Source organism: Planococcus citri, chromosome 3, assembly GCF_950023065.1.
Source record: "Planococcus citri chromosome 3, ihPlaCitr1.1, whole genome shotgun sequence".
Taxonomy (NCBI): Eukaryota; Metazoa; Arthropoda; class Insecta; order Hemiptera; family Pseudococcidae; genus Planococcus; species Planococcus citri.
In genome coordinates this window covers 3,743,988-3,770,630 of record NC_088679.1, presented here as the reverse complement: position 1 = coordinate 3,770,630, position 26,643 = coordinate 3,743,988, and the positions used below count along the sequence as shown (strand labels likewise).

General features: G+C 35.8%; 4 protein-coding genes across 5 annotated transcripts in view; all 4 read left to right on the top strand.

Annotated features, from left to right (window-relative positions):
• LOC135840888 (5-hydroxytryptamine receptor 1-like) overlaps positions 1-26,643 on the top strand; it is a 919,288-nt gene that overhangs the window by 592,748 nt on the left and 299,897 nt on the right. The window lies entirely within an intron of this gene.
• On the top strand, positions 2,437-6,517 carry LOC135841482 (uncharacterized). The gene is made up of 3 exons (XM_065358455.1): positions 2,437-2,617; positions 2,751-2,890; positions 3,886-6,517. Exons 2-3 carry the CDS (start codon positions 2,762-2,764, stop codon positions 6,292-6,294), a joined length of 2,538 nt encoding a protein of 845 aa, XP_065214527.1. The 5' UTR covers positions 2,437-2,617; positions 2,751-2,761; the 3' UTR covers positions 6,295-6,517.
• On the top strand, positions 12,801-16,849 carry LOC135840797 (uncharacterized). 2 transcript variants are annotated; one of them, XM_065357486.1, is made up of 3 exons: positions 12,801-12,961; positions 13,156-13,272; positions 14,269-16,849. In XM_065357486.1, exons 2-3 carry the CDS (start codon positions 13,159-13,161, stop codon positions 16,591-16,593), a joined length of 2,439 nt encoding a protein of 812 aa, XP_065213558.1. In that variant the 5' UTR covers positions 12,801-12,961; positions 13,156-13,158; the 3' UTR covers positions 16,594-16,849. The 2 variants fall into 2 exon arrangements, with proteins under 2 accessions (XP_065213558.1, XP_065213559.1); XM_065357487.1 differs by having other exon boundaries at positions 12,949-13,074.
• LOC135840366 (uncharacterized) lies at positions 18,962-26,300 on the top strand. Its single transcript, XM_065356859.1, has 3 exons — positions 18,962-22,445; positions 22,648-22,764; positions 23,805-26,300. The coding sequence occupies exons 2-3, from the start codon at positions 22,651-22,653 to the stop codon at positions 26,067-26,069; spliced, it is 2,379 nt and encodes a 792-aa protein (XP_065212931.1). The 5' UTR covers positions 18,962-22,445; positions 22,648-22,650; the 3' UTR covers positions 26,070-26,300.

The following is a 26,643-nucleotide window of genomic DNA, read 5'->3' as shown; positions in this document are numbered from 1 at the left end:
CCCCCACCCCTAATTTTGAGTGAAACTTTTGAAAGAAAATCTGGGGCATGTGATATATCGAATTGTATGTTTTCGGCGACGCTAATAGTGATGGCAACGATCGATAGTTTTCACTATCGATAGTGTTTTCGAGTGAAAATTTCAATAGTTTTTACTATCGATAGTTTTTTCGGTAGTAACAAAAACTATTGATACTATCGATAGTTTTTTCGATAGTTTTCAATTTTCATTAAAAACTGATAATGGATGTGATTCCACGAGTTTGGAGGTTCATTATTACGTTTTTTATCTGAAAAAATCAAGGGACATCATTTTGAGAGAGAAAAAAAGAAACAATACTTTTTTTTATTGAAAAAATGAACAATAGCGATCCTTTTTTTTACAAAAATTTGGTTAAAAATTCAATAAAACATCAGATTTTCGATAGTTCGATAGCATCCAAAAACTATCGATAGTTTTTTCAATACTTTTAAAAAAAAACTATCGGTCAAACTATCGATAGTTAAAAAAAACTATCGATACTATTGAAAAACTATCGATAGTTTGCCATCACTAGACGCTAAACACGAATATGACGTCAGATTTTTGATAGGACCCCATCCATGGCCCCCAGTACCTCCCCAAAGGGGGTAAAAGTTCAAAAAAGTGTTTTGTTCGTGTGACACATAGAATAGTATGTTGTTGGTGACGCTGAACACGAATATGACGTCAGATTTTTGATTGGACCTCATCCACGGCCCCCAACAATTTTTTTGGACTTTTACCTATTGGGGGAGCTTCTGGAGGCCATGGGTGAGGTCGATTTAGAAAACTATGGCTATATTCGTGTTCACCAATATCGAAAACATACTATTTTATGTGTCACACGAATGTTACCATTTTTTGAGGGGTTACCCCCTTTGGGGAGGTGCAGAGGGCCGTGGAAGGGGTCGAATCAAAAATCTGACGTCATATTCGTGTTCAGCGTCACCAAAAACATATTATTCCATGTGTCGCACGAACAAAACACTTTTTCGAACTTTTACCCCTTTTGGGGAGGTGCTGGGGGCCATGGATGGGGTCCTATCAAAAATCTGACGTCATATTCGTGTTCAGCGTCGCCGAAAACATACAATTCGATGTATCACATGCCCCAGATTTTCTTTCGAAAGTTTCACCCAAAATTAGGGGTAGGGGTGCTCCCCCTCAGTCAAGAGTTCCATCTCGAAACCTAAATATTTCGAAAAAGTATCAAAATGTACATCTATGGAAATTTTTTCAAAATTTTAAATGGTAGCTCCCACTTACAGCGTCATTTTGAAATTTGAACTTTCAAATTGAAAGTTCAACTTTCAACTTTTGAAAATTTCAAAATGCTTAAAAAGTTCAAAATTCAATGCCCTTTCGAACTGTGAAATCAGTTTTGATCAAAGTACCATATCATAGCTTTGGAGGAATGGGCTGCTGAAGTTGAGTACCTCGAGACAATGTGAAAATAATGGAAGCCCCCTCACCCGCCCTCTGAGGGTGCTGGGACCAAACTGATTGCGGCTTTCTTACTTACTGGGTGGGTAGATATTGTAAACAAAATTTGAGCGAAATCGAAGGACATGACCCAAAAACGTTGGTTGAGTTGACATGGAATGACCTTTCATCTAATTTTTTCGAATTTTAAAAATGTGCATTTTCGACTATCTACTTACCTAATTAGGTAATGAATTTTTTTCTCGAATTTTACGATTTCCGAACATTGAAGTTGAGTTTAGTTGACGTGATGTTGACACAATTTGGTGAACAATTTAAATAGGTACCTACATATTCACTCTCATGAAATTTGATTTTTTGATAGATTGAATTTGATTTGATGGTTTTTGTTGATTAAATTATTTTTATTCTCGATCTTCGATTTTTATCTCACCATCCAACCACACTTAACCGAAATATACCCTCTTGCCAGGTCCTCTGGACCTCGCATGTTTCCTCAACATATTGTTCATACTCAATAATTTATCCAATAATCCTATTGTAAATTTTTGTTTGATGATTTTTTTTTTTTTTTCGTACCTAACGAACTTGGTTCTAAATTGAAAACAAAAATTTCATCATTATTTAATTGGATGAAAAGACCATAATGACTTGTGACAAAATTTTCAGGAGAAACCTTAAAAATGTACCAAGTAATGTTAAACTTTTAAGATTTCTCATAAACTGTACTGTCTTTAATGTTTGAACGATTTCTACACCTCGGAAATGGTCAACACGAACAGTCTCCAAAATATTGACTAGTTAACGAAGCATTGCGGCGCATGGTGCAACTGCAAGCTACATTGAACTAGGTACCAGCACGTGGCACAGCCACAGATGCAAGCTATAGGAACCGGTTGCATCACCGCAGTCCACACTTCCTTTAATTGTATGCTTGTTGCCAGTCGTTGCTCTCCTTCCAGACTCCTTCTGTCCTTCTGGCTTCAGTTGTTTGTGTGGTTTTTGTGTACTACAGTTGTGTTTTGCTTTTTAATCATTTCAAAATAATAATTCTTGAATGTTGAATCGGAAGTATTCTTCAGTTGATTGTTTAGCTGCCGGTATTAGATAATTTTGTTTCCTTCAAACGTCATTTAACTACTTTTACTCTGAGGTATAAAATTGTAGATTGATTTCTGAATTTTATAAGCACTGGGTGGAGGGGAGAAAGATTATTGAGTTCATTATTTTGTGTAGATTAATTTACGCATTGATTCAATCGAACTAACATGCATGATTTTTTTCAGAGTCATACACCATGTCAAACGATGGGAATTTTTGTCAAGGGTTCAACTCTATAGAACGTGATCGTGATTTTTTTGCTCCAGAAGAATTATTTGTACCAGACTCGGCGTTAGATGATTCCTCGTCAGCTCATCAAATAAAGGTGAATAATTAATCCAGAATACTCGAAACTATTATCTAGGTACCTATTCAATACTTGGGTACCTAGTTATTAAAATTAAGTTAGGATTTTATGTTACAAAAATTCAGAATATACCAAAAGTTTCCTCCAAGAACCCGAATAGGTACGAGTAAAATATTCGGTAGTTGTTGTGCAGGGCCGTAGAGAGGGGGGCAAATAGGGCAATTTGCCCCGGACCCTCGTTTTCCGAAGGGCCCTCAGTTTTTGAGAAATCTTAATAAGTTGGCAATTGGAAAATAATTTCAAATGTTCAGTGATGAACTGACAACTCTGAAATTTGTAAATTGTGTCTAAAATTGTTAACTATTTTTCAAACATAATTTCCCAAAAAAAATTCGCCCTCGGTCCGCTTGGGCAATATTTTTGCATTTTCTTCGTATTTTTGAATTTTAAAACACTCTTCAAAATCAAAATTACACTAGGTACTTGTCACCATTTTGTACGAATTATAAATTATGTACCTTTTTTAAACCTACTGATTTGGTTGGGCCGGTGGGGTGGGGTGGGGTGGGGGAGGGTGAAAATTTTCCATGGGGCCCTCATTTTTTTGCCCCAGACCCTCACTGGCTCTCTACGGCCCTGCTGTTGTGATAAAAGATCTTAGGTTTTTTATTCGTCGAACACTGATATGGCAAAAATACTGACCTTGTTTTTGCAATAACGAGTACATAAAATAAAATTGAAAGAAATTTATCCTGGTGAATTTTTCTTCTTGGTAAATTAAAATCCAACTTTTCGAAAAGGGGTGTCGATTCAAGTAAATTCTATTCAATCGAGATTCGAAAAAGGTCACTATTAAAAATCAGATGTTTTTCTTCGATTTTTTGATTGACGATTTTTTTTTTTTTTTTGGTACAGTACCTATCGATTTTATTTTTACATTGTAAGGGCGGTAGAGGTATCTACTTGAAAGTATAGACCTGGTATTTATGTGACTTTCTTCACTTTTCTTTTAGAAACTGGATAGTGGAGTGGAAGCTGCTCATATTGATTTGGAAGATAAAAATACTTACGCCCATGTCCAACTCATTCCAAGTTTGGAAGACATGGCCACTCTTGCGGCAACTTTAGAAACGTTGCATTATTACTACTCTGAAAACTTCTACGATTATCTTGCAGATGTAAACAAAGTAATCGATAACTTGATGGTACCAGACCACATCAGAGAAAAAATGACAGCACTTTGCGCTGAGATGAAAAAAGAACTGTGCTCTCTAAGATTCGGTGCCGGCTCGCGCGGGCTTGACAGACCTATCCTGAGATTGCGGGATGTGTACGATAACGATTCGTATTTTTATGTCTACGGATTGGTTTGGGACTCAAATGGTCACATTGACGACAAAAAAACAATAGAGAAAGCTTTATCGTATTCGGGACGATCGAATAATAATGGCGATTCCATATTCCAAATAATCACTAAATACTGCTTAGTGAATCATATAATGAATTTTCCTCTGGATTCTTTGAGTAAAGAGTTCATTTCTAGATCTATGGAAGGAGACCAACTAACCAGGTATTGGATAACATATAAAAAGATTACTCTCGGTATACTACACGTTGCAAGCTATGAATCTGCTTTGATTGGCCTACTTAACTCGTTGAGACCGTTTTGCGGCAACAAATATCAATGGTCTGCCTACGAATACTTCTGGGATTTTATGAATGAAAACGGTCAAACGGAAATAGCCATGAGTTTAATTCGAGACGAGAATTACAAAAGATACCAGAAGGTTTTATTCTCAATGTTGAATAAAAATCAGCTCAAGCGGTTGTATTCTGTAGCACCTCTTATCATTATCGTCAACTTTGTGTGTTTGGGAGAGTTGGAGCTAGCGAAGGCGGTCTGGGATCGTATCAAATTGACAATTCAATGTGAGGAATACGAAGTTCTACTCGAAGAAATCTGGAAGAAGGAAATACCAGATGAAGAAAGCTGTATGCAATTTTCAATTTATTCGTGGAACACTGCACGTTCGAATATAATCGAGTACATGATACACGTGAAAAAGTGTCAAACTATGACTAAGATTATGTACGGAGAACCCATGCTGGAGAGTTCCTGTAGGTTTAAATTTTTGAAAGCCGTTTTATCTCGAACAACGCCCGAATTCAGTCGGAGATATTTGCAACACGCCGGACCATATTTATCATTGAATCATCCGGATGTGTTTAGTTCACTGATGGATCATTGTTTCAACGAAACTGACAGTGTGACATTCAAGGAAAATATACTCATTCAAGAAATGGAGTCGAATCGACCAGCTGGAATTATGCACCGTTTTCGAGATCTAGTGTACTCGAATCGCGAAGAATTTAACAAATTCCTCGAGTTATTCACTTTGAAACCAAAGTTACAGACACGTTTCAAGGAGTGTTTGTTACAATCTAACTTATTAATCACCAAAGTACTGTGGAACGCTGAAAATTGGCAAAAATTGTCTCAATTTATAGACGATTTGTATCCGAACCGAGATGTAGCTCGGTATCAAAAGAGGAAAGTTGTTTTTACTTTTTCGCGCACTCACTGCAGTTATCACGATTGTTACCGGCCAAATGGTGATGAGAAGTTTACCGAGATTGATAATATCTTAACTCAAGTTCTTACCCCTCGCGAAGTAATCACCGCCAAAGAAAATATAGGCGATAGGTTTCTAAAAACCTGTCAATCTGGAGGGGTAAGATCTTTGAAAAGAATGAATCTGCAGCGATTTGCTACGTGGTGTTATTGCGGAGATGAAAACAACATAAAGCGATTCAGACGTTCGCTTCCGATTGATAAATTATTTCGTTATCTTTTGAGCCAAGTAGTTAATCGGTACGTTAATGGCAGGGATGCGAGGTTATCGTTTTCTTCATTAGACGAACTCATACGTTGGAAATTTTCATCGAGTAGAAGCGAAATGAAAAACTTCAAGTCGCGTGAAATATATGGAATCATGAAAGAACAGGTAGAAGAAGATTTTAAATGGAAAACGTACAAATATCCGGCTATCGTGAAGAAAGTTATCGAATGGGTTTTCGATGGCGATAGGCGTCAGATTCGAGAATTTGAGCAACGTTACTCAAAAAGCGATAGGATGAAGATTATTCATTGGATGTATTTGTCAGAAGAGACCACCGACTGCGCAGAGTACTATTACCATACCAGTGATGAATCAGATAGTGGAAGGCGCACTCGGCGCAATTCCCATGGACCGCCGATGTGTTTCATGGATTTGATGATGAAAACTATAGAGCGGGCAAATAGCGGTTTTAAAAAGGAAAAAATTGGCACATCAATTTTTTCTTCGGGAATGTGTTCGGATGGACCCTCTGAACCACCAAAAAAAAGCCGACTCTCCTATCCCTGGAGGAAAATTTTTTAGGGGGCTGAAACCGGTTCCGATTCGCGTTTTTTGCGTTTTACTCCGTAAATATTAGGTTTTTGAGAAAAACTACCATGACGAAAAAGGTTTCCCTTTAAATTATCGACAATTTGATGCTATGCTCGATACCCATTGCTCAAGGGGGGTGTCCAAAAAAAGGGGTGGAAAGAGTAGGTGTTTCAAAAAAGGTCAGTCCAATAAATTAATCAAAATTACCACTTAAAATCATTCGTTTTGGCTCAAATTTTTTTTACAAAGTCTACTCACACAACTACTAATCAAACTATCATTGGTTTGTCTTCAACCCTCCTCGGGGGTTCGTGAGGGTTGCTTGATTTTTTAAGTAACACACTACTGAATCATATATTTGAAAAACAAATCTGGACGTGCGATATATCGAATAGTATGTTTTCGAGGTCGCTGAATACGAATATGAACTCATTTTTTGCATACAACCCCTCAAAGCCCCTCTGTGCCCCAAAATGGGGGTCAAAATTGTGAAAAATCGTGAAAAGTCGAGTGATATATCGAATGGTACGTTTTCGAGGTCGCCGAGTGCGAATATGAACTTATTTTTTGGGTCCCACTTCCCAATGTCCCTCTGTGCCCCAAAATGAGGGTGAAAATGTTGAAAAAACGTGAAAAGTCGAGTGATATATCGAATTGCATGTTTTAAAAGTCGCTGAGCACGAATATGGCCTTATTTTTTGGGCCCAACCCCGCACAGCTCCCAACTGCCCCAAAAAAGGCCAAAATTTTGAAAAAATGTGAAAAGTCGAGTGACATATTGAATGGTATGTTTTCGAAATCGCTGAGTACGAATATGAACTTTTTTTTTTGCCTACAGCCCCTCAAAGCCCCTCTGTGCCTCAAAATGAGGGTCAAAATTTTGATAACTCGTGAAAAGTCGACTGATATATCGATTTGTATGTTTTCGAGACACTGAACTGGAATATGCACTTTTTTCCTGCTCTACTTACGATCCCTCAAAATCCCCTTACGCCCCCTAAATAGGATAAAATTTCGAAAAGCCACTAAAAAACGTGTAATACGTCGAATAGTATGTTTTCAAGATCGCTGAATACGACTACAGACTCATTTTTATTATTTCACTCATTTTACTATTCAAACGTCCTATACAAACGCCACAAAATTATCCTCAATGTCTTTAGTAGGTAAGATGTGAATCTTCTTGTCTATCTCAGTGTTTTCATTTCGATTGTTTTCCTGTAAAGTTTTCGATTTCATTTTTTACAGTAGACTCCCAATTATCCGACTTTCAGGTTATCCGGTACGAATTTATCCGACTTACTTTTCGCATTATCCGACCCACCAAGGTCGGATAATCCAAAAAACATCTAATTTTTGATTTTGGAGTGTGAATAATAATGCAAGGATTCAGCATTTTGTATTCTAAACGGTGTTATTTTCCTTGAAATCGATCCAACTTATCTCCAAAAATTATAATTTGAGTCAGTATTTCATTGTCTTTAATGTACAAAAGTATACGTTATTTTTGTTTATTAGTTATTTTTTCGATTCTTTGTTCCTGTTTTGAGCCAAAACTTGATTTTCTGAATGAAAGCTTGTCGTCTCAAGCTTATGCACTTAATTTTTACGCTTAAAACATCAATTTTGGATTATCCGACTTTTTTGATATCCGACCCACCTTACACCCCCGATTAGGTCGGATAATCGGGAGTCTAATGTATTGGCTACCAATCGAAAACAAAATGAAATCATTTTTTTTTTGATGGAAGAAAACATCGAAAATTAGTAGTTCGTGGTTCATGTTTTTTTTTTAAAAAACATACCATTCGATATATCAGTCGACTTTTCACGAGTTATCAAAATTTTGACCCTCATTTTGAGGCACAGAGGGGCTTTGAGGGGCTGTAGGCAAAAAAAAGTTCATATTCGTACTCAGCGATTTCGAAAACATACCATTCAATATGTCACTCGACTTTTCACATTTTTTCAAAATTTTGGCCTTTTTTGGGGCAGTTGGGAGCTGTGCGGGGTTGGGCCCAAAAAATAAGGCCATATTCGTGCTCAGCGACTTTTAAAACATGCAATTCGATATATCACTCGACTTTTCACGATTTTTCACAATTTTGACCCCCATTTTGGGGCACAGAGGGGCTTTGAGGGGTTGTATGCAAAAAATGAGTTCATATTCGTATTCAGCGACCTCGAAAACATACTATTCGATATATCGCACGTCCAGATTTGTTTTTCAAATATATGATTCAGTAGTGTGTTACTTAAAAAATCAAGCAACCCTCACGAACCTCCGAGGAGGGTTGAAGACAAACCAATGATAGTTTGATTAGTAGTTGTGTGAGTAGACTTTGTAAAAAAAATTTGAGCCAAAACGAATGATTTTAAGTGGTAATTTTGATTAATTTATTGGACTGACCTTTTTTGAAACACCTACTCTTTCCACCCCTTTTTTTGGACACCCCCTTGAGCAATGGGTATCGAGCGTAGCATCAAATTGTCGAGAATTTAAAGGGGAACATTTTTCGTCATGGTAGTTTTTCTCAAAAACCCAATATTTACGGAGTAAAACGCAAAAAACGTGAATCGGAACCGGTTTCAGCCCCCTAAAAAATTTTCCTCCAGGGATAGGAGAGTCGGCTTTTTTTTGGTGGTTCAGAGGGTTCATCCGAACACATTCCCGAAGAAAAAATTGATGTGCCAATTTTTTCCTTTTTGCCGCTGCTTTTTTACGTTATTTTCCCGCTCTACTATGACTGGTTCTTTTTAATTTATAGAATTTTTATTACGTCTAGCTATGTACATTTTTTACCCACCTGTAAAATACAATGTGATAATATTTCAGTAGGTACCTACCTACGGGTCGTTAAGTAAATGGCACATAAGTACAACTATTTTTACCTACATATTTGTACAGAATCTTTTTTTTTATGTTTTTCAAATCCAACTTAAACTTTTAACATGAGTTTCTTGTTTCATTCTAGCCCAAGTTTACGAGTAAAAAATTTTTATAAAATGTTCAGAGGTGCAACAGTTGTTATTTCTCGGAATTGGAAGCAACTTTTTTGAAAGAATTCTGGCTTTAAAAGTACTTTTTTTCGAACTCGAAGTCGAAAGCGATCTCCAAAATACAACGTATGCCAGTTGGTACGTAAACCCGAAGTCAAAAGTGAATTTAAGGGGTGTTTAGGAGGTATACCCCCCTCCCATATTTTGAATATTCAGAAATTGTCGGCCAAATATGTAAGTACCTAATAAGTAGTTGATTTGCTGACAAAATCACCTAGGTATCTATCCTCAAAATTCTTATTTTTTTCAAAAGATTTTGCCTTCGCTTCGCGCTAGTCGAGATAAATTGCTGTTTTGTACTTATTTCTAAAATTATTCATAATTGTGCTCGAAAAGGATTTTTTTTTTGATTTTATTGCAAAATTGAATTTTTTATCTGTTTCGTCGTATTCAAATTTCAAGTTATGCACATCATCGTAACACTTTTGAATTTCAATTATAGGCCCATTTTAAGGTACTTACATTTTTATCCATACAGGGTCATTCCATGTCAATTCGACCAAAAAAAGGCGATTTTGATAGTCATATCATTCGATTTCACTCAAATTTTTTTTTACAATATCTACTCACCCAGGAAGTGAGAAACCCGCAATCAGTTTGGTTCCAGTCCCCTCAGGGGGTGGGTTGAGGGGCTTCCATTATTTTCACATTGTCTCGAGGTACTCAACTTCAGCAACGCATTTCTCTAAAACTATGATACTTTGATCAAAACTGATTTCACAGTTCGAAAGGGTATTGAATTTACAACTTTTTAAACATTTTGAAATTTTCAAAAGTTGAAAGTTGAACTTTCAAATTGAAAGTTCAAATTTCAAAATGGCGCTGTAAGTGGGAGCTACTATTAAAAATTTTGAAAAAAATTTCTATTGATGTATCTTTTGATGCTTTTTTGAAATATTCAAGTTTCGAGATGGGATTTCTCAATAGAGGGGGAGCATCTTCACCCCCAACTTTGGGAGAAACGTTCGAAAAAAAATCTAGGGCATGTGACATATCCAATTCTATGTTTATAATGACGCTGAACACGAATATGGCGTTTGATTTTCGATTGGACCCGTCCACCACCCCCAGCACCTTCCCAAAGGGGGTAACCCCCCAAAAAATGGCGACATTTGTGTGACACATGAAATAGTATGTTTTCGACATCGCTGAACACGAATATGGCCATAGATTTTTAAATCGACCTCACCCATGTCCCCCAGAACCTCCCTCAATAGGTAAAAATCCAGAAAAATTGTTGGGGGCCGTGGATGGGGTCCAATCAAAAATCTGACGTCATATTCGTGCTCAGCGTCACTAAAAACATACAATTCCATGTGTCGCACGAACAAAACACTTTTTTAAACTTTTACCCCCTTTGGGGAGGTGCTGGCGGCCATGGATGGAGTCAAATCAAAAATCTGACGTCATATTCGTGTTCAGCGTCACCAAAAACATACAATTCAATATATCACATGCCCTAGATTTTTTTTCGAAAGTTTATCCCAAAATTGGGGGTGGAGATGCTCCCCCTCTATTGGGAGATCCCATCTCGAAACTTAAATATTTCAAAAAAACATCAAAAGATACATCTATGGAAATTTTTTCAAAATTTTGAATGGTAGCTCCCACTTACAGCGCCATTTTTAAATTTGAACTTTCAACTTTTGAAAATTTCAAAATGCTCAAAAAGTTGTACTTGTAAATGCAATGCCCTTTCGAACTGTGAAATCAGTAAAGTTTTGATCAAAGTATCATAGTTTTGGTGGAATGGGCTGCTGAAATTGAGTACCTCCAGACAATGTGAAAATAATGGAAGCCCCCCCCCCCCACCCGCCCCTGAGGGGGCTGGGACCAAACTAATTGCGGGGTTCTCATTTACTGGGTGGGTATATATTGTAAAAAAAATTTTGAGTGAAATCGAAAGACATGACTCAAAAACGTTGGTTGAATTGACATGGAATGACCCATGTGTAGAAGTACGAAAATTCTCAATAATTGATAATTGTGTCACATGTGTTGCCTAAATTTATATTTCAAGGCATTATAAATATCAAGTTTTGTTTTTAAGTAAGTACATATTGTAAGGCAAAGCTTAAACTCTTATTTTGAAAGCTTTGTTCGGCAAAAAACAGAATTTTAATTTAATATGTAGTCGAGTACGCCTAAAGAGTTCCTTTTCGTATCATTTTGCAATATTCTTTAGGAATACTCCGAAATTGAGCATTTTGACCTCGGTATAAACTACATATTATTAATTTCATACCTCAAGTTGCGAATTTACACCTTAAGGTAGGTACCCCTTAAGTTGAGTCTTGCTTTCGAAATTTAAAGTATCTAGATGGTAAGTAGGTACCTATATGTCACATTTCAAATATAGCTGAAGATGTGTTGGATAATGGGTGAGTAATTATTGTATTTCTTATCATGTGTCCTGATTTTCTTTTTGTTGAAAATGTAAGTAAACAGGATCTCTCTTAGAATATTTACCTAGGTACTTTCACTTAATAATAATGTCGTTTTCTGAGTGTTCAAAAACTTTTTAGAGCGTTTTTTCTGCTAATTATTGTACAATTATATGCATAGTTTTTATGTTTCTTTTGAGAATGAGAAAACAGTTACCTATCTACCTACTTCGATCGGCAATTTCTGACAAATACCTACATGCTGAGTCTGGCTTTTAGATATCTAATTTTGAAAAAAAGAATTTAAAACAAAACTCTGCTAATTTTAGTAAAAATCAGCAATTTTTAAAAACAAGAAACTAAGTAGGTACATTTTTTTGCAATTTTTTTCAAAAAGCGATCCAGCCATAGGGAAGACATTTGGACAATTTTTGTGAAAAAATAAAAAAAAACAAGAATTTTGACAATTTTAAGGAAAAAGCAAGATTTGACCGTTTCTGATGAAAAGGCGCGAATTTTTAGCAATTATTGGTCAGAAAATGATTCTTTTATGCAATCTTCGTTGAAAATGGGAGAAATGTTCCGGATTTTTTTAGGTAAAAAAGCAACATTGTTGGGTAATTTTCAGAAAGGGGAATGGTTACCTATCTGTAGATATCTACTGCTTGATTTTTTTTTTTTGCAAAAAAAAAAAGACAATTTCATACATTATGTCTAACGATATGATTTTCGTCAAGGGTTCCAACGCCATGGAACGTGTTTTTTTTTTTGCTCCAGAAGAATTACCAGACTCGGCGTTAGATCAAGATGATTCCTCAGCTCATCAAATAAAGGAGAATAATTAATCCAGAATACTCGAGAACATTATTCAAGAGTTTTTAAGATGATTGAGTTGGGATTTCGATGCATGGTGCAAATGCGACTGCGAGCTACGCCTACGCAGCATGTGGTACACAGCCACAGATGCACTAGGATGAAGGAAGCGGTTGCATCGTCGCAGTCATCATGGTCCTAGTCCAATCAACTTCGTTTCACGAAACATTGTACCTTTTTGTTGCTCGCGTTGCTCTCTTTCCGTTGAATGTGGATTTGCTTACGATATGTTTGTTGTGAAATGTTGATAATATTTTTTAAAAATTGTTTGATAATGATAATTCTTGAATGTTGTGCTTGAGTGAATCGAAAATATTCTTCAGTTGATCGCTAAGCTGCAGGTAATTTTGTTTCCTTCTAAAGCCATAATTACTCTGTGGTGTATAAAATTGTAGATTGATTTCTGAATATTATGAGCATTAGGAGGAGGGGAGAAAGATTAGACTTCATTTAGGTATTTAGTGCAGATTAATTTACGATTGATTCAATCGAACAATTCGAACTAACACGAATGTGTTTTTTTTCTGATTCATAGATCATGTCCGACGATGGGAATATTCGTCAAGAGTTTAACGCTATAGAACGTGATTTTTTTACTTCTGAAGAATCACCGAACTCGGCGTTAGATGATTCCTCAGCTCCCCAAATAAAGGTGAAAAATTTATCTAGAATACTCGAAACTATTATTTAATAGGTAGTGTAGTTTTTAAGAATTAGGTTGAGATTTCATGTTACAAAAATTCAGTGTATATACTTACCAAAAGTACTTATCTCTCAAGAATCCAAATATGTATGAGTGAAAAACTGAAAATATTCACCAGCTGCATCGTGATAAGAAATCTCAGTTTTTTATTCATCGAACACTGATATGGGCTGGCCATGTTTTTGCAAATAAAATATGTAAAATTGATATAATTTGCCTTTGAGAATTTTTTTTCTTGTTGGTAAATTAAAATCAAACTTTTCGTGAAGGGGTGTCGATTTGAACTCTACTCATTCAATACCTAATCGAAAATGTCACCCTAAAATCAGTTTTTCCTCGATTCTTTGATAGACGACTTTTTTTTGTACGTATCGATTATATTTTTACGAGAATCAGCTGATGTACATATTTCGATTTTTTGCCACAATTAATTACGTGAACATAGTTTAGAATAATTTTAAAATGGAAAGAATTATCAAAAGGACTAAAATTGTGGAAAAACTGGCAAAAATATTGCAAAAACGAAAGTACCTAGACGAATTAAGAATCGAGAAAAATCGATTTCATTAATTTTATGGCATTGATTTTGTAAAAAAAATATGATTTGTTATGATCAATTTTTTTCAAAAAATTGAAAAATCAATTCATGAACACTAATCTTATTCGTATTTACAAAATATCGACATCAGTACGTCAGTACGTATCTACGTGGTCCTGTTCTTAAGGAGCAAGCTTTATTTCCTAGATTATTTTGAAATTTTGAATTCACTTTTGGGTAAGATTCAGTATGCGATGGATACTTGAATTTCGATCGAAATTTCAAAATGTCAGGTACCAAGCTGACGAAATTTTTTGTGAAAGGCTGGGGGGGAACTGTTATTTTGTAACCTAAAGGTGGCAGAGAGAGGCCTAGTGTTTATGTGACTTTCTTCAATTTTCTTTCAGAAACCTGATGGAACTTCTCGTGATGGAGTGGAAACTGGTCATATCGATTTGGAAGATAACAATACGTACGTCCAACTCATACCAAGTTTGGAAGACATGGCTACACTTGCAGCGACTTTAGAAACGTTGCATCATCACTACTCTCAAAACTATTACGATTATTTTAAAAATGCGAACAATGTAATCGATAAATTGATGGTCCCAAACCTTATCAGAGCAAAAATGGCAGCACTTTGTGCTGAGATGCAAAAAGAAATACATTCATTAAGATTTAAAACAGACTGGCACGGGCTTGATAGGCCTATCCTGAGATTGCACGATATGTACTACGATGACGACTCGTATTTTTATATTTACATACTGGTTTGGGACTCGAATGGCCACATTGATGACAAAAAAACGATAGAGAAAGCGATATCGTGTTCGAAGTATTCGAATGAGGGCGATTTCATGTTCGAAATGATCACTAAATACTGTTTAGAGGATTATATAAAGGATTTTCCTCTGGATTCGTTGAGTGAAGAATTCATCAGAGCTGCGGAAGCAGACAAACTACAAAAATACTGGATAACAGATAAGAGAAGGGTTACTCTTGATGGAGAAGATGCATACAATGTATCTGCAGCTTTAATTAGCTTTCTTGATTCGTTGAAATCGTCTTCCAGCGTCTATCAATGGTCTACGTACGAATACTTCTGGGATTATTTCGATGAAGACGATCAAACGGAAATTGCCATGAATTTAATTCGAGACGAGAGTTACAAAAGATATCAGAAGATTTTACTCTCAAAGTTGAATAAAAATCAGCTCAAGCAGTTGTATTCCGAAGCACCTCTTCCAATGATCGTCAGCTTTGCGTTTTTGAGAGAATTCGAGATAGCGAAGGCGGTTTGGGATCGTATCAAGTTGACAATTGAATGTGATGACTACGAAGTTATACTCGATCATGTCTGGAAGAATGGAACACCAGATGATGAAAGCTGTATGGAATTTTTGATTTATTCGTGGAACACTGCTCCTTTGAATTTTATCGAGTACATGATGAACGAGAAAAATTGTCAAATTGCGAATAAGCTGATAGATGGAGGTCCGATGCTTGAAAGTTCCGGTAGGTTTGAATTTCTGAAAGCTGTTTTATCTCGAACAACGCCCGAATTCAGACGAAGATATTTGCAACACGCTGGAACATGTTTATCATTGAATCAGCCGGATGTGTTTAGTTCACTGATTGATCATTGTTTGAACGAAACTGACCGTGTGACAGTCAAGGAAAATATACTCCTTAGATCAATTTCGACGAGTCTATTATCAGCTGGAATATTACATCGTTGTCGAGATTTATTATACTCGAATCGCGATGAATTTAACAAATTCCTCGAGTTATTCACTTTGAAACCAACTTTACAGACACGCTTCAAGGAGTGTTTGTTAGAATCAAAATTACTAGTCACCAATGTACTGTGGAAAGCTGAACATTGGCAAACGTTGTCTCAATTTATAGACGAGCTGTATCCGAACCGAGAAGTAGCTCGATATCAAAAGAGGAAAGTTGTTTTCACTTTTTTGCGCACTCGCTGCAATTATCGCGATTGTTACCATCCAAATGGCGATGAGAAGTTTACCGAGATTGATAATCTCTTGACTCAAGTTCTTACCCCTCGAGAAATAATCACTGCCAAAGAAAATATAGGTGATAGTTTTCTAAAAGCATGTCGATCTAGAGGGCTCAGTTCTTTGAAAAGAATGAATCTGCAGAGATTTGCTACGTGGTGTTATTGCGGCGATGAATACAACATAAAGCGATTCAGACGTTCGCTTCCAATGGATAAATTATTTCGTAGTCTTTTGAGCCAAGTAGTCGAACGGTACGTTAATGGCAGGGATGTAACGTTATCGTTTTCTTCATTAGACGAACTCATACGTTGGAAATTTTCATCGAAAAGAAGCGAAATGAAAAAATTCAAGTCGCGTGAAATAAACAGAATCATGACAGAAAAGGTAGAAGAAAGTTTTAAATGGAAAACGCACAAATATCCGTCTGTCCTGAAGAAAGTTATTGAATGGGGTTTCGATGGCGATAGGCGTCAGATTCGAGAATTTGAGCAACGTTACTCAGAAAGCGATAGGATGAAGATTATTCACTGGATGTATTTGTGGGAGGAGACCACCGACTGCGCAAAGTACTATCATCACACCAGTGATGATTCAGATAGTGGAAGGCGCCGGCGCCTGCACACTCCTCTTAGACTGACAACTAGTTCCATGGATTTTGATGGCGATGATTTCGTCATAGCACATTATAGGAAGAGTCTGACTAGTGACTAGTGCGACTGATTCTTATGAATTTATAGAATTTATATTACTGAAACCATACCTACCTCGTTTACCTACCTTTAAAATATGTACAATGTTATAATATTTTAGTATAGGTACGTGTGGATTAAAATATTCACATCTCGTCTTGTTGTTTATCGTTAAATTCACATATGTAATTAATACTTATACCTACAGTTAGGTACCTACCTATACCTATTTTTACAATTTTTTTTCATTTTAAATCTAATATAAATTTTTACCATTGGTTTCGTTCTTAATTCTAGGCTAAGTTTGTGAGTTTTCATTCATTAGTTACTCGAAGATATTTTTCTGAGAGGGGGGTGGACATCACATTCTGAATTTTCAATCGGCGAATAGTGTGAACTAGTTTTACAAAAGATGTTGTTACAGTTGTCACACATTTTCTTCGACAAAAAATTCGTTTTATTATATCTTCAAAAATTTCATAACATTTTCAGATGTGCAACAGTCGCCATTTCTTCTCAGATTTTGTAAGGCAATTCATTTAAAAAAAATTCTGGCTTTGAAAGTACATTTTTTCTCACTCGATGTTGAAAACGATCTCTAAAGTAGAACATACCTACCTATTCCAGTAGAAGTAAACCCAACAATCAGAGGCAGATTTAAGGAGGGTTTGGATATCCCCTCCTCCCCATTGATCGGCAAAATTTTGAAGTTATGTACCTACATCGTGGGAACACTTTTGAATTTCAACAATAGACCCATTTTAAGTAGGTACGATTTTTATGGGTAAAAAAATATAAATAACTATGCAACCAATTAAACGCAAGAGTAGGTAAGATGTGTAGAAGCACGCAAATGACAGATGATAGATAATTGTGTCATATAAGTTGCTTAAATTTATATTTCGTTTGTTTTTAAGTACATACATACTGTATTTTATTTTTTTTTTTTTAATTTATTGACTCACATACTTAGTAACTGAACTTTCTACTCATTTCCTCTTAACTGTACTGTAAGACAACCCAACTCTTATTTTGAAAGTTTTGTTTGGCAAAAAAAATCCTAATTTGATATGTAGGTAGATGAGTAGGTAGAGGTACGCATAAAGAGTACATTTTCGTATCATTTTGCTACATATATAGGTTTTGTTTTTCAAGAACCTTACTCCAAAATTAAACATTTTGAATTTGACCTATACTTAAACTTGAATTCATTCCTTATGTTGCAAATTTACACTTTAAGGTACCACTCAAGTTGAGTCTTGATTTTAAAATAATTAAAGTAGACGATAGATATGTATGTCACATTTTATGTCTCTTGTGATAAAACTTGATAATTGAGGGTATCTCAAGAGTCCTTTACAGTAGGTACTCCTAGATAACTTAAGAATACCTTAGTGTAGGGTTGACTCATTGACTTGGTTTACATACTACATAGTTTATAAATCGACGTTGATGGTGCGCACGCACCTTCCTCCCTCCCCCCTGCTTGCTGATAGTGATGTTGGTGGTGCGCCTTTAGCAGGGAGCTCACTAGCTCAGTTTGTGTTTGGCGCGTGGGGGGTGAACATCACTTTTCTGGTGTTTGTATCTTCAGTGTTGAATTTTTTAGGTGCTTTGTGCTTTCTTAAATTATTAATCAAATGCTTTGACATTACTATTTGAAATATTTTATTTCGTTCGTGGTATCCGTGGTTGAAAGTGCCCATGTTGTGTTTCATTCAAAAGTTTGACTCTTACATGCTCACATCCACATATAGCTGAAAATAAGTTGGATAACGGCGAACAGGTGAAGTGGTGAGTAATTGTTATTTTTTATCATAAGGTAAAGTACCAGTTGCGGATCCCGTACCCAGTTATGGATCTTCGTTTTGTGTCATTCCAAATTGTGAAAAATGAAAATACGAAGAAGTGATATCTTTTTCTGTGACATCCGTACAGCACAAAAACAACAAGTTCAACAAAAAAAAGTTTTTTGGGCGCGGAAAAAATAATAATAATTGATAATTGTGTGAAAAATTTTGGGTAAAAATTTTGATGTGTAATTTCAAAAATTCAAAAAAATATAAAATGTGCTATTTTTTCCTGAAAAAGTGATTCAATGGGAAGTGAGCAGTGCCTTCTTTGAAAATTTTGAAGTTTCAAGAGTGGAGAATGTGAGTGAGCAATTTGATAGGCATTTGTTCCAACACAATCAAATTCATGAATAATTCACCAAATTTATGTCAATGCATATCAAACCCAAGCTATAACTTATCGTTTGATGATGTGCAATGATAATCATTCGCATTTGATTGGAATTTCGTGAATTTATTTTTGATCTGCAAGCAGGCTTAAAATTTTTGATCCGCAATCGGGCCCTTACTCATTTTTTTATTGAATTTTTTGCTATACTCTCTCAAATTCTGAATAAAATACAATAGGTAAGAATATAAAAATCGGTGAAGCTAAACGTAACTTTGGACAAATACATATAACCCTGAGTTTGAAAAATTTCAAAAAAATTGCTATTAAAATGCATCCTCAATTTATAAGGGCCTGCTTGTGGATTGGAAATTTTTGATCCACAATTGGGACTTTTTGGGTCTTAGATTTTTCCCCTGCAACTTTTTATCCGTGAAACATTGAAATTTTTCCCAGTGATAGGTTGTTATGGAAGCTACCTTCTATTCATGTATGAGTACAATTTTACAATTGGGTGAAAAAACAGCCCCCAGACTTCAGTTTCGAACGAAAAATTTTTTTCCAATATTTTGTGTAGGAAGGTTCCCTTTACAAGCACAGATGATAACATTTGAAAATTAATGTTGAAATTTACGCCCTACAGAATTTTTTAAAAAAGGTGATCCAAAACTGCTACTTTACCTGATGTCCTGATTTCCTTTTTGTTAATTATGTAGGCCTAAGTAAACAGGACATCTGTTAAAATATTTACTTGGGTACTTCACTCAATAACGCGATCGTTTTCTGATGTAGAGGGAGAAATTAACAGAAAATTTCAAAAACTACCATAGATGGAAAAATTAAATATTATTTCTTTGAAGATATGAAAATATAAACTAATTCAAATCCTCTTTGGCCATCTGGATATCTGTTCATGTACTCTCGTTCTGTTGGAAAATTAGTGATGGAAGTATTGTGATGTAAAATGATATCTCTCAGGATTCTATTGCTAGCTCAGCATGATCTCAGGGTTGGACGAATTGCGGATGTAATAATTGGTTTCCCTCCCAAATATTATGTACTAATTTATATTACAATGCATAGGTACGTGGGGTTACAGTTGGAGCCATTAAATGATTGAACTTTTGACGGAATGATATATTTGTGGTAAAGTTGGAAATATTCATTGGAGTTTCAAAGTCCCGAAAGTTGAATAAAAGTCCAAGACAAATTCACATTTAGGACATTTATTCTTAATAATTAAAGTGGATAAAGCAAAGATGAATAAAAAGGATTGTAAACCGTGGAGAGTTGGGAATGACTAAAAGTTGTGAGCAACAAAAAGGAAAATAAATATTAAAAAAAAGGAAAATAAAGGAGATAATGTGAACCAAGAGTCTTTACTTGAAACTAAAATGCACGTTGTGAGCCAACGCCATTTTCAAACAAAAAGGAAAATAAAGGAAGACAATGTGAGCCAAGGTCTTGAACTTAGAAACTAAAATGAGTAAAATGAATGATGTGAACCAAAGCCATTTGTGATTAAAACCTATCTGTGCATTTCAAAGAGTGATCCCAGACAGCTGAAGATTCACTAATTGACCCATTGGGACTTGGCATGCAAAACGATGTCATCACAGATGATGGCAAAGTCCGAGGCTGCAGATGCCAAAATTCATCTAAGTTCAATATATCACGAACAGTAGGAAGCTAAAGCTGGAAACAGTAGGAGCTACAGTTGGAAATATTGAAGCTTGAAACGGATTTATTGATATCTTCTGCTGGGAGGGCTCCTGCCCATCCCAGGGAGATGGAAGTAAAGTTGGATCTATACTTGGCGGCGTCGATGTCTGCAGTCCTGCCTATTTGTCTCGGATCAGAGCTTTTATAACGAACCTACAACGAAAATCGGGTGACAAACAAGTGGGGTAAGTGGTGCACGCGTTGTACGCTTCTAGCGGCGCTATCTCGCGCGGCTGGCTCTAAAATTATGTCATACTCGACTATACTCGGCGATATTCGTGATAAACTTGTTTCCTATTGGCTATTATCGCAACAGTGGAGGACAGCTTGGCACCACCACCTAAAAAACTTTTCTCCCAGTTAGGAGACAGGGAGTCAGGGACATTTTCTCCCATTAAAGGTGACTGAACTTTTTGTGTGTAAATTTCTCTCAGTATAATTGACGGATAAAAATATTTTTTTCCCACTTGAGTGGAAGAAAGCTGTGTATTTTTCTCCCACTACACTGAGTCTTCAAAAACTTTTCAGAGCATTTGTTCCTGCTGCTGATTACCTATTGTGCAGTTATGCATAGTTCCTATGTTTCTTTTGAGAATAAGAAAAGAAATACGAGTACATTGGTAATTTCTGACAAATACCAAGTCGAGTTTTCAGATACCTACCTACCTAATTTTGAAGAAAAAAAAAATTAAAAACAAAAATCTGGTAATATTAGTAAAAATTAGCAAGTTTTGAAAAAATAAAGACAATATATAAATTTTTTTGCAAATACCTACACCGATAATTTTGATAATTTCAAGCAAAAAGCAATATTGACTGTTTTTGATGAAAATCACGAATTTTTATCAATTGGGTGATGGCCAAAAAAATGATTCTTTTTCACAATGTTTATTGAAAATGGGAGAAATGTTTCGTATTTTTTAGCAAGATTTGTTGGGTAATTTTTAGGAAGGGGAATGGTTACCTACCTACTGCTGGAATTTTTTCTATTTTTAGCAAAGAAACGAGCCTATTTGGAAACTTTGACAAATGGTAGAATTTTTAGCCATTTTGGGCAGAAAGGTAAAGGTACACATTCACTATTCTGCAAATCTGCATTGTAGCCAGTTGAAAAAAAATACACAAGAGTAGGTACATAATAGTGCATAGACCGATACTTTCGAAAATTGTTCATGTTCACTTACTTACTGATCCGGACAATTTCTGAGCTCAAAAATTGAGTCATGATTTTGAGATTTCGAAATGGGTCAAAATTACGTGAGGTATTTTACATAATTTGATGAAATTATGTTTTGAACATTTCTGGAGAATTTTGTGCTCAAAATTTTAATGGATCATCTTTTTTAGATAAATTGTAACTTGAGGAAGTGTCGTGTGACTTAGGTATCAAAGTAGGGAGAAACAACTCGAGGAATTCAGGGAAAATGAAGAATTTGCCGTTTTGAAATTTTTGCGCAATTTTGATTTTGACTTGTGACAAAATTCTGAGGAGAAATCTTAAAAATGTACCAGGTAATGTTAAACTTATGAAATTTCTCAAAAACTGTACTGTCTTTTATGTTTGAACGGTTTCTACACCTTGGAAATGGTCAACACGTTAACAGTTTCCAAAATATTGACTAGTTAACGAAGTATTGCGGTGCATGGTGCAACTGCAAGCTACATTGACCTACCAGCACGTGGCACAGCCACAGATGCAAGCTATAGGAAGCGGTTGCATCGCCGCAGTCCACACCTCCTCTATTTGTTGCTTGTTGCCAGTCGTTGCTCTCCTTCAGGCTTCAGTTGTTCAGTTGTTTGTGTGATTTCTGTGTACTACAGTTGTGTTTTGCTTACGATCATATGTTGCTATCTATATGTAGTTGTTGCGAAATGTTGCTAATGTTTTAATCGTTTCAAAATAATAATTCTTGAATGCTGTGTTTGAGTGGATCGGAAGTATTCTTCAGTTGATTGCTAAGGAAGCTGCAGGTAATTGTGTTTCCTTCGAAAGCCATAATTACTCTGATGACATATGAAATTGTGGATTGATTTTTGAATATTATGAGCATTCGGAGGAGGGGAGAAAGATTGGTCTTCATTAGGCATTTAGTTTAGATTAATTTACGATTGATTCAATCGAACAATTCATAAACTATTATGAATGTTTTTCTTTCTGATTCGTATTATGTAGATCATGTCAGACGATGAGAATCTTCGTCAAGAGTTCAACGCTACAAAACGTGACTTTGTTGCACCTGAAGGATTACTGAACTCGGCGTTGGATGATTCCTCAACTCACCAAATAAAGGTGAATAATTAATACAGAATACTCGAAACTATTATTTAATAGGTAGTTTTTAAGATTAAGTTGGGATTTAATGTTACGAACATTCAGAATGTAGGTACCTACCGAAAGTATGTACTTATCCCTCAAGAAGCCAAATAATGAGTCAAAATATTCGCCAGCTGTCGTGATAAGAAATCTCAGTTTTTTATTCGTCGAACACTGTTATGGGCTGCCCAAGTGGCCATGTCATTGCAAATGAAATGAGTAAAATTGAAAACATTGCTCCTTGAGAATTTTTTTTCTTGGTGGTAAATTAAAATCCAACTTTTCGTGAAGGGGTGTCGATTTAAATTCTATTTAATACCTAATCGACAATCGAAAAAGTCACCCTATATTCAGTTTTTCCTCGATTCTTTGATTGACGATTTTTTTTTTTTTTTGGTACCTACTTATCGACTATATTTTTACGAGAATCATATGTAAGTATTTCGATTTTTTGCGACAGTTACTTAATAGGCACGTAAACGTAGCTTAGAATAATTTTAAAATGGAAAAAATTACCCATCAGAAGGACTAAAATAGTGAAAAGCTGGCAAAAAAATTGCAAAAACGAAAGTACCTATTATACGAATCGAGCCTCGAGGAAAATCGATTTCATTAATTTCACGGCATGGCCTGGCATTGATTTTATTAAAAATCTATGATTTGTTAATCATCAATTTTTTTCAAAAAATTGAAAAATCATTTCAAGAACTGATCTTACAAATATCGATATCAGCACGTCACCACGTATGTATCTACGTGATCCTGTTTTCCAAGGACAAGCTTTAATTCCTAGATTATTTTGAAATTTTCAATTCAATTTCGTGTAAGATTCAGTATGCGATGGATATTAGGAATACCTAAGTACTTGAATTTCGATCAAAATTTCAAAATGTTAAGCAGAGGTACCAAGCTGACGAAATTTTTTGTAACAGGTTAGGAGGAAAACTGTTATTTTGTAACCTAAAGGTGGCAGAAAAGGCCTACTGTTAATGTGATTTTCTTCAATTCTCTTTCAGAAACAGAAACTGGATGGCCATTCTCGAGAAGGAGTGGAAACTGCTCATATCGATTTGGAAGATAAAAATACGTACGTCCAACTCGTACCAAGTTTGGAAAAAATGGCTGTACTCGCAGCGACTTTGGAAACGTTGCATCATCACTACTCTCAAAACTATTACGATTATTTTAGACATGCGAACAATGTAATCGATAAATTGATGGTCCCAAACCGCATCAGAGGAAAAATGACAGCACTTTGTGCTGAGATGCAAAAAGAAATGCATTCACTAAGATTTAATACGGACCGGGGCGCACTTCATAGGCCTATCCTGAGATTAGCCGATATGTACTACGATGACGACTCGTATTTTTATGTCTATGGACTGGTTTGGGACTCAAATGGTCACATTGATGACAAAAAAACGATAGAGAAAGCGTTATCATGTTGGAGGTATTCGAATGGTGGCGATTTCAAATTCGAAATGATGGCTAAATACTGTTTAGTCGATTATATAATAGATTTTCCTCTGGATTCATTGAGTAAAGCGTTCATTTCTAGATCTGTGAAAGGAGACAAACTAACAAGGTGCTGGATAGAATATAAAAGAATGAGTACTCATGATAGAGACGATGCAAGCTTTAAATCTGCTTTCATTAGTGTACTTGATTCGTTGAAATCGTGTTACGGCGTCTATCAATGGTCTACGTACGAATACTTCTGGGAATTTTTCGATGAAGACGATCAAACGGAAATGGCCATAAATTTAATTCTAAACGAGAGTTACAAAAGATACCAGAAGATGTTATTCTCAAAGTTGAATAAAAGTCAGCTCGAGCAGTTGTATTCCGAAGTACCTATTACAATTATCGTCAGCTTTGCGTTTTTGAGAGAATTCGAGCTAGCGGAGGCTGTTTGGGATCGTATCAAGTTGACAATTGAATGTGAGGAATACGAATTTATACTCGAACATATCTGGAAGAATGGAATACCAGATGAAGAAAGCTGTATGGAATTTTTTATTTATTCATGGAACACTGCACCTTTGAATTTAATCGAGTACATGGTGAACGTGAAAAATTTTCAAATTGCGAATCAGCTGATAGATGGAAGTCCGATGCTTGAAAGTTCCGGTAGGTTTAAATTTCTGAAAGCTGTTTTATCTCGAACAACGCTCGAATTCAGACGGAGATATTTGCAACACGCTGGACCATGTTTATCATTGAATCATCCGGATGTGTTCAGTTCACTGATAGATCATTGTCTGGACGAAACTGAACGTGTTTCAGTCAAGGAAAATATACTCATTCAAGCAATGCAGTCGAATCTACCAGCTGGAATTATGCACCGTTTTCGAGATCTATTCTACTCGAATCGCGAAGAATTTAACAAATTCCTCGAGTTATTCACTTTGAAACCAACGTTACAGACAAGTTTTAAGAAGTGTTTGTTAAAATCTGGATTACTAACCACCAATGTGCTGTGGAAAGCTGAAAATTGGCAAACACTGTCTCAATTTATTGACGAGTTGTATCCGAACCGAGAAGTATCTAGATTAGAAAAGAGAAAAGTTGTTTTCACTTTCTCGCGCACTCACTGCAATTATCGCGATTGTTACCGTCCAAATGGCGATGAGAAGTTTACCGAGATCGAGAATCTGTTAACTCAAGTTCTCACCCCTCGAGAAGTGATCACTGCCAAAGAAAATATAGGCGATAAATTTTTAGAATCGTGTCGAACCGATTACGGTGGGATCAGATCTTTGAAAAAAATGAATCTGCAGAAATTCGCTACGTGGTGTTATTGCGGTGATGAAAGTAACATAGAGCGATTCAGACGTTCGCTACCGATTAATAAATTATTTCATTCTCTTTTGAGCCAAGTAGTCGAACGGTACGTTAATTGCAGAGATGTAACGTTATCATTTTCTTCATTAGACGATCTCATACATTGGAAATTTTCATCGAACAGAAGCGAAATGAAAAAATTCAAGTCGCGTGAAATATACAGAATCATGAATGAAAAGGTAGAAGAAAGTTTTAAATGGAAAAAGCACAAATATCCGTCTATCTTGAAGAAAATTATCGAATGGGTTTTCGATGGCGATAGGCGTCAGATTCGAGAATTTGAGCAACGTTACTCAGAAAGCGATACGATGAAGATTATTCACTGGATGTATTTGTCAGAAGAGACCACCGACTGTGCAGAGTACTATTATCATTCCAGTGATGAATCAGATAGTGGAAGGCGCCCGCGTCATCCTGAAAGACTGACAATGAGTTAGACGAATTTTGATTATGATTAGGAAGACTACATCCTTAGCATGTACGGAAAATCCGACTAGTGCGTCTGATTCTTATTAATTTATGGAACTTATATTACTTATGCCATACCTGCATCTTTTGCCCACCTTTAAAATAACCTACTATGTGATAATATTGTAATACCTAGTATACCTATATAGGTACGTCTTATTTTTACAATTATAATTTTTTTAAACCTAATACAAATTTTTAATCAGTTTCTTTCTTCATTTTAGGCTATGTTTGTGATTTTTCAGTCATTATGCAAAGACATTTTTCTGGGAGGGGGGTGGACAGAAATCTAAAAATTAGGTACCGGAAAAACACTCATTCGAAAATTTTCAATTTTTGATGAACATGAAAAAGTGCATTTTAAAATTCACCTTCTGAATTTTCAATCGGCGAATAGTATGAACTTGGTTTGCAAAAGATGTCGTGACGGTGGGAGCTTGTTCGTCGACTTACTGCCCTGTTTTTTAATAGGTACCTACATACAAAATAATTGGATGAATTGACTGATGACTCGTGACAAAAGAGCCTTTCAGCATAATATGG

Bases quoted from the DNA above. Each gene is read 5' to 3' on its own strand.
- LOC135841482 (XM_065358455.1), top strand. From the start codon at position 2,762: ATGTCAAACGATGGGAATTTTTGTCAAGGGTTCAACTCTATAGAACGT. The intron at 2,891-3,885 runs GTGAATAATTAA...CTTTTCTTTTAG, and splicing joins CGTCAGCTCATCAAATAAAG to AAACTGGATAGTGGAGTGGA.
- LOC135840797 (XM_065357486.1), top strand. From the start codon at position 13,159: ATGTCCGACGATGGGAATATTCGTCAAGAGTTTAACGCTATAGAACGT. The intron at 13,273-14,268 runs GTGAAAAATTTA...ATTTTCTTTCAG, and splicing joins CCTCAGCTCCCCAAATAAAG to AAACCTGATGGAACTTCTCG.
- LOC135840366 (XM_065356859.1), top strand. From the start codon at position 22,651: ATGTCAGACGATGAGAATCTTCGTCAAGAGTTCAACGCTACAAAACGT. The intron at 22,765-23,804 runs GTGAATAATTAA...ATTCTCTTTCAG, and splicing joins CCTCAACTCACCAAATAAAG to AAACAGAAACTGGATGGCCA.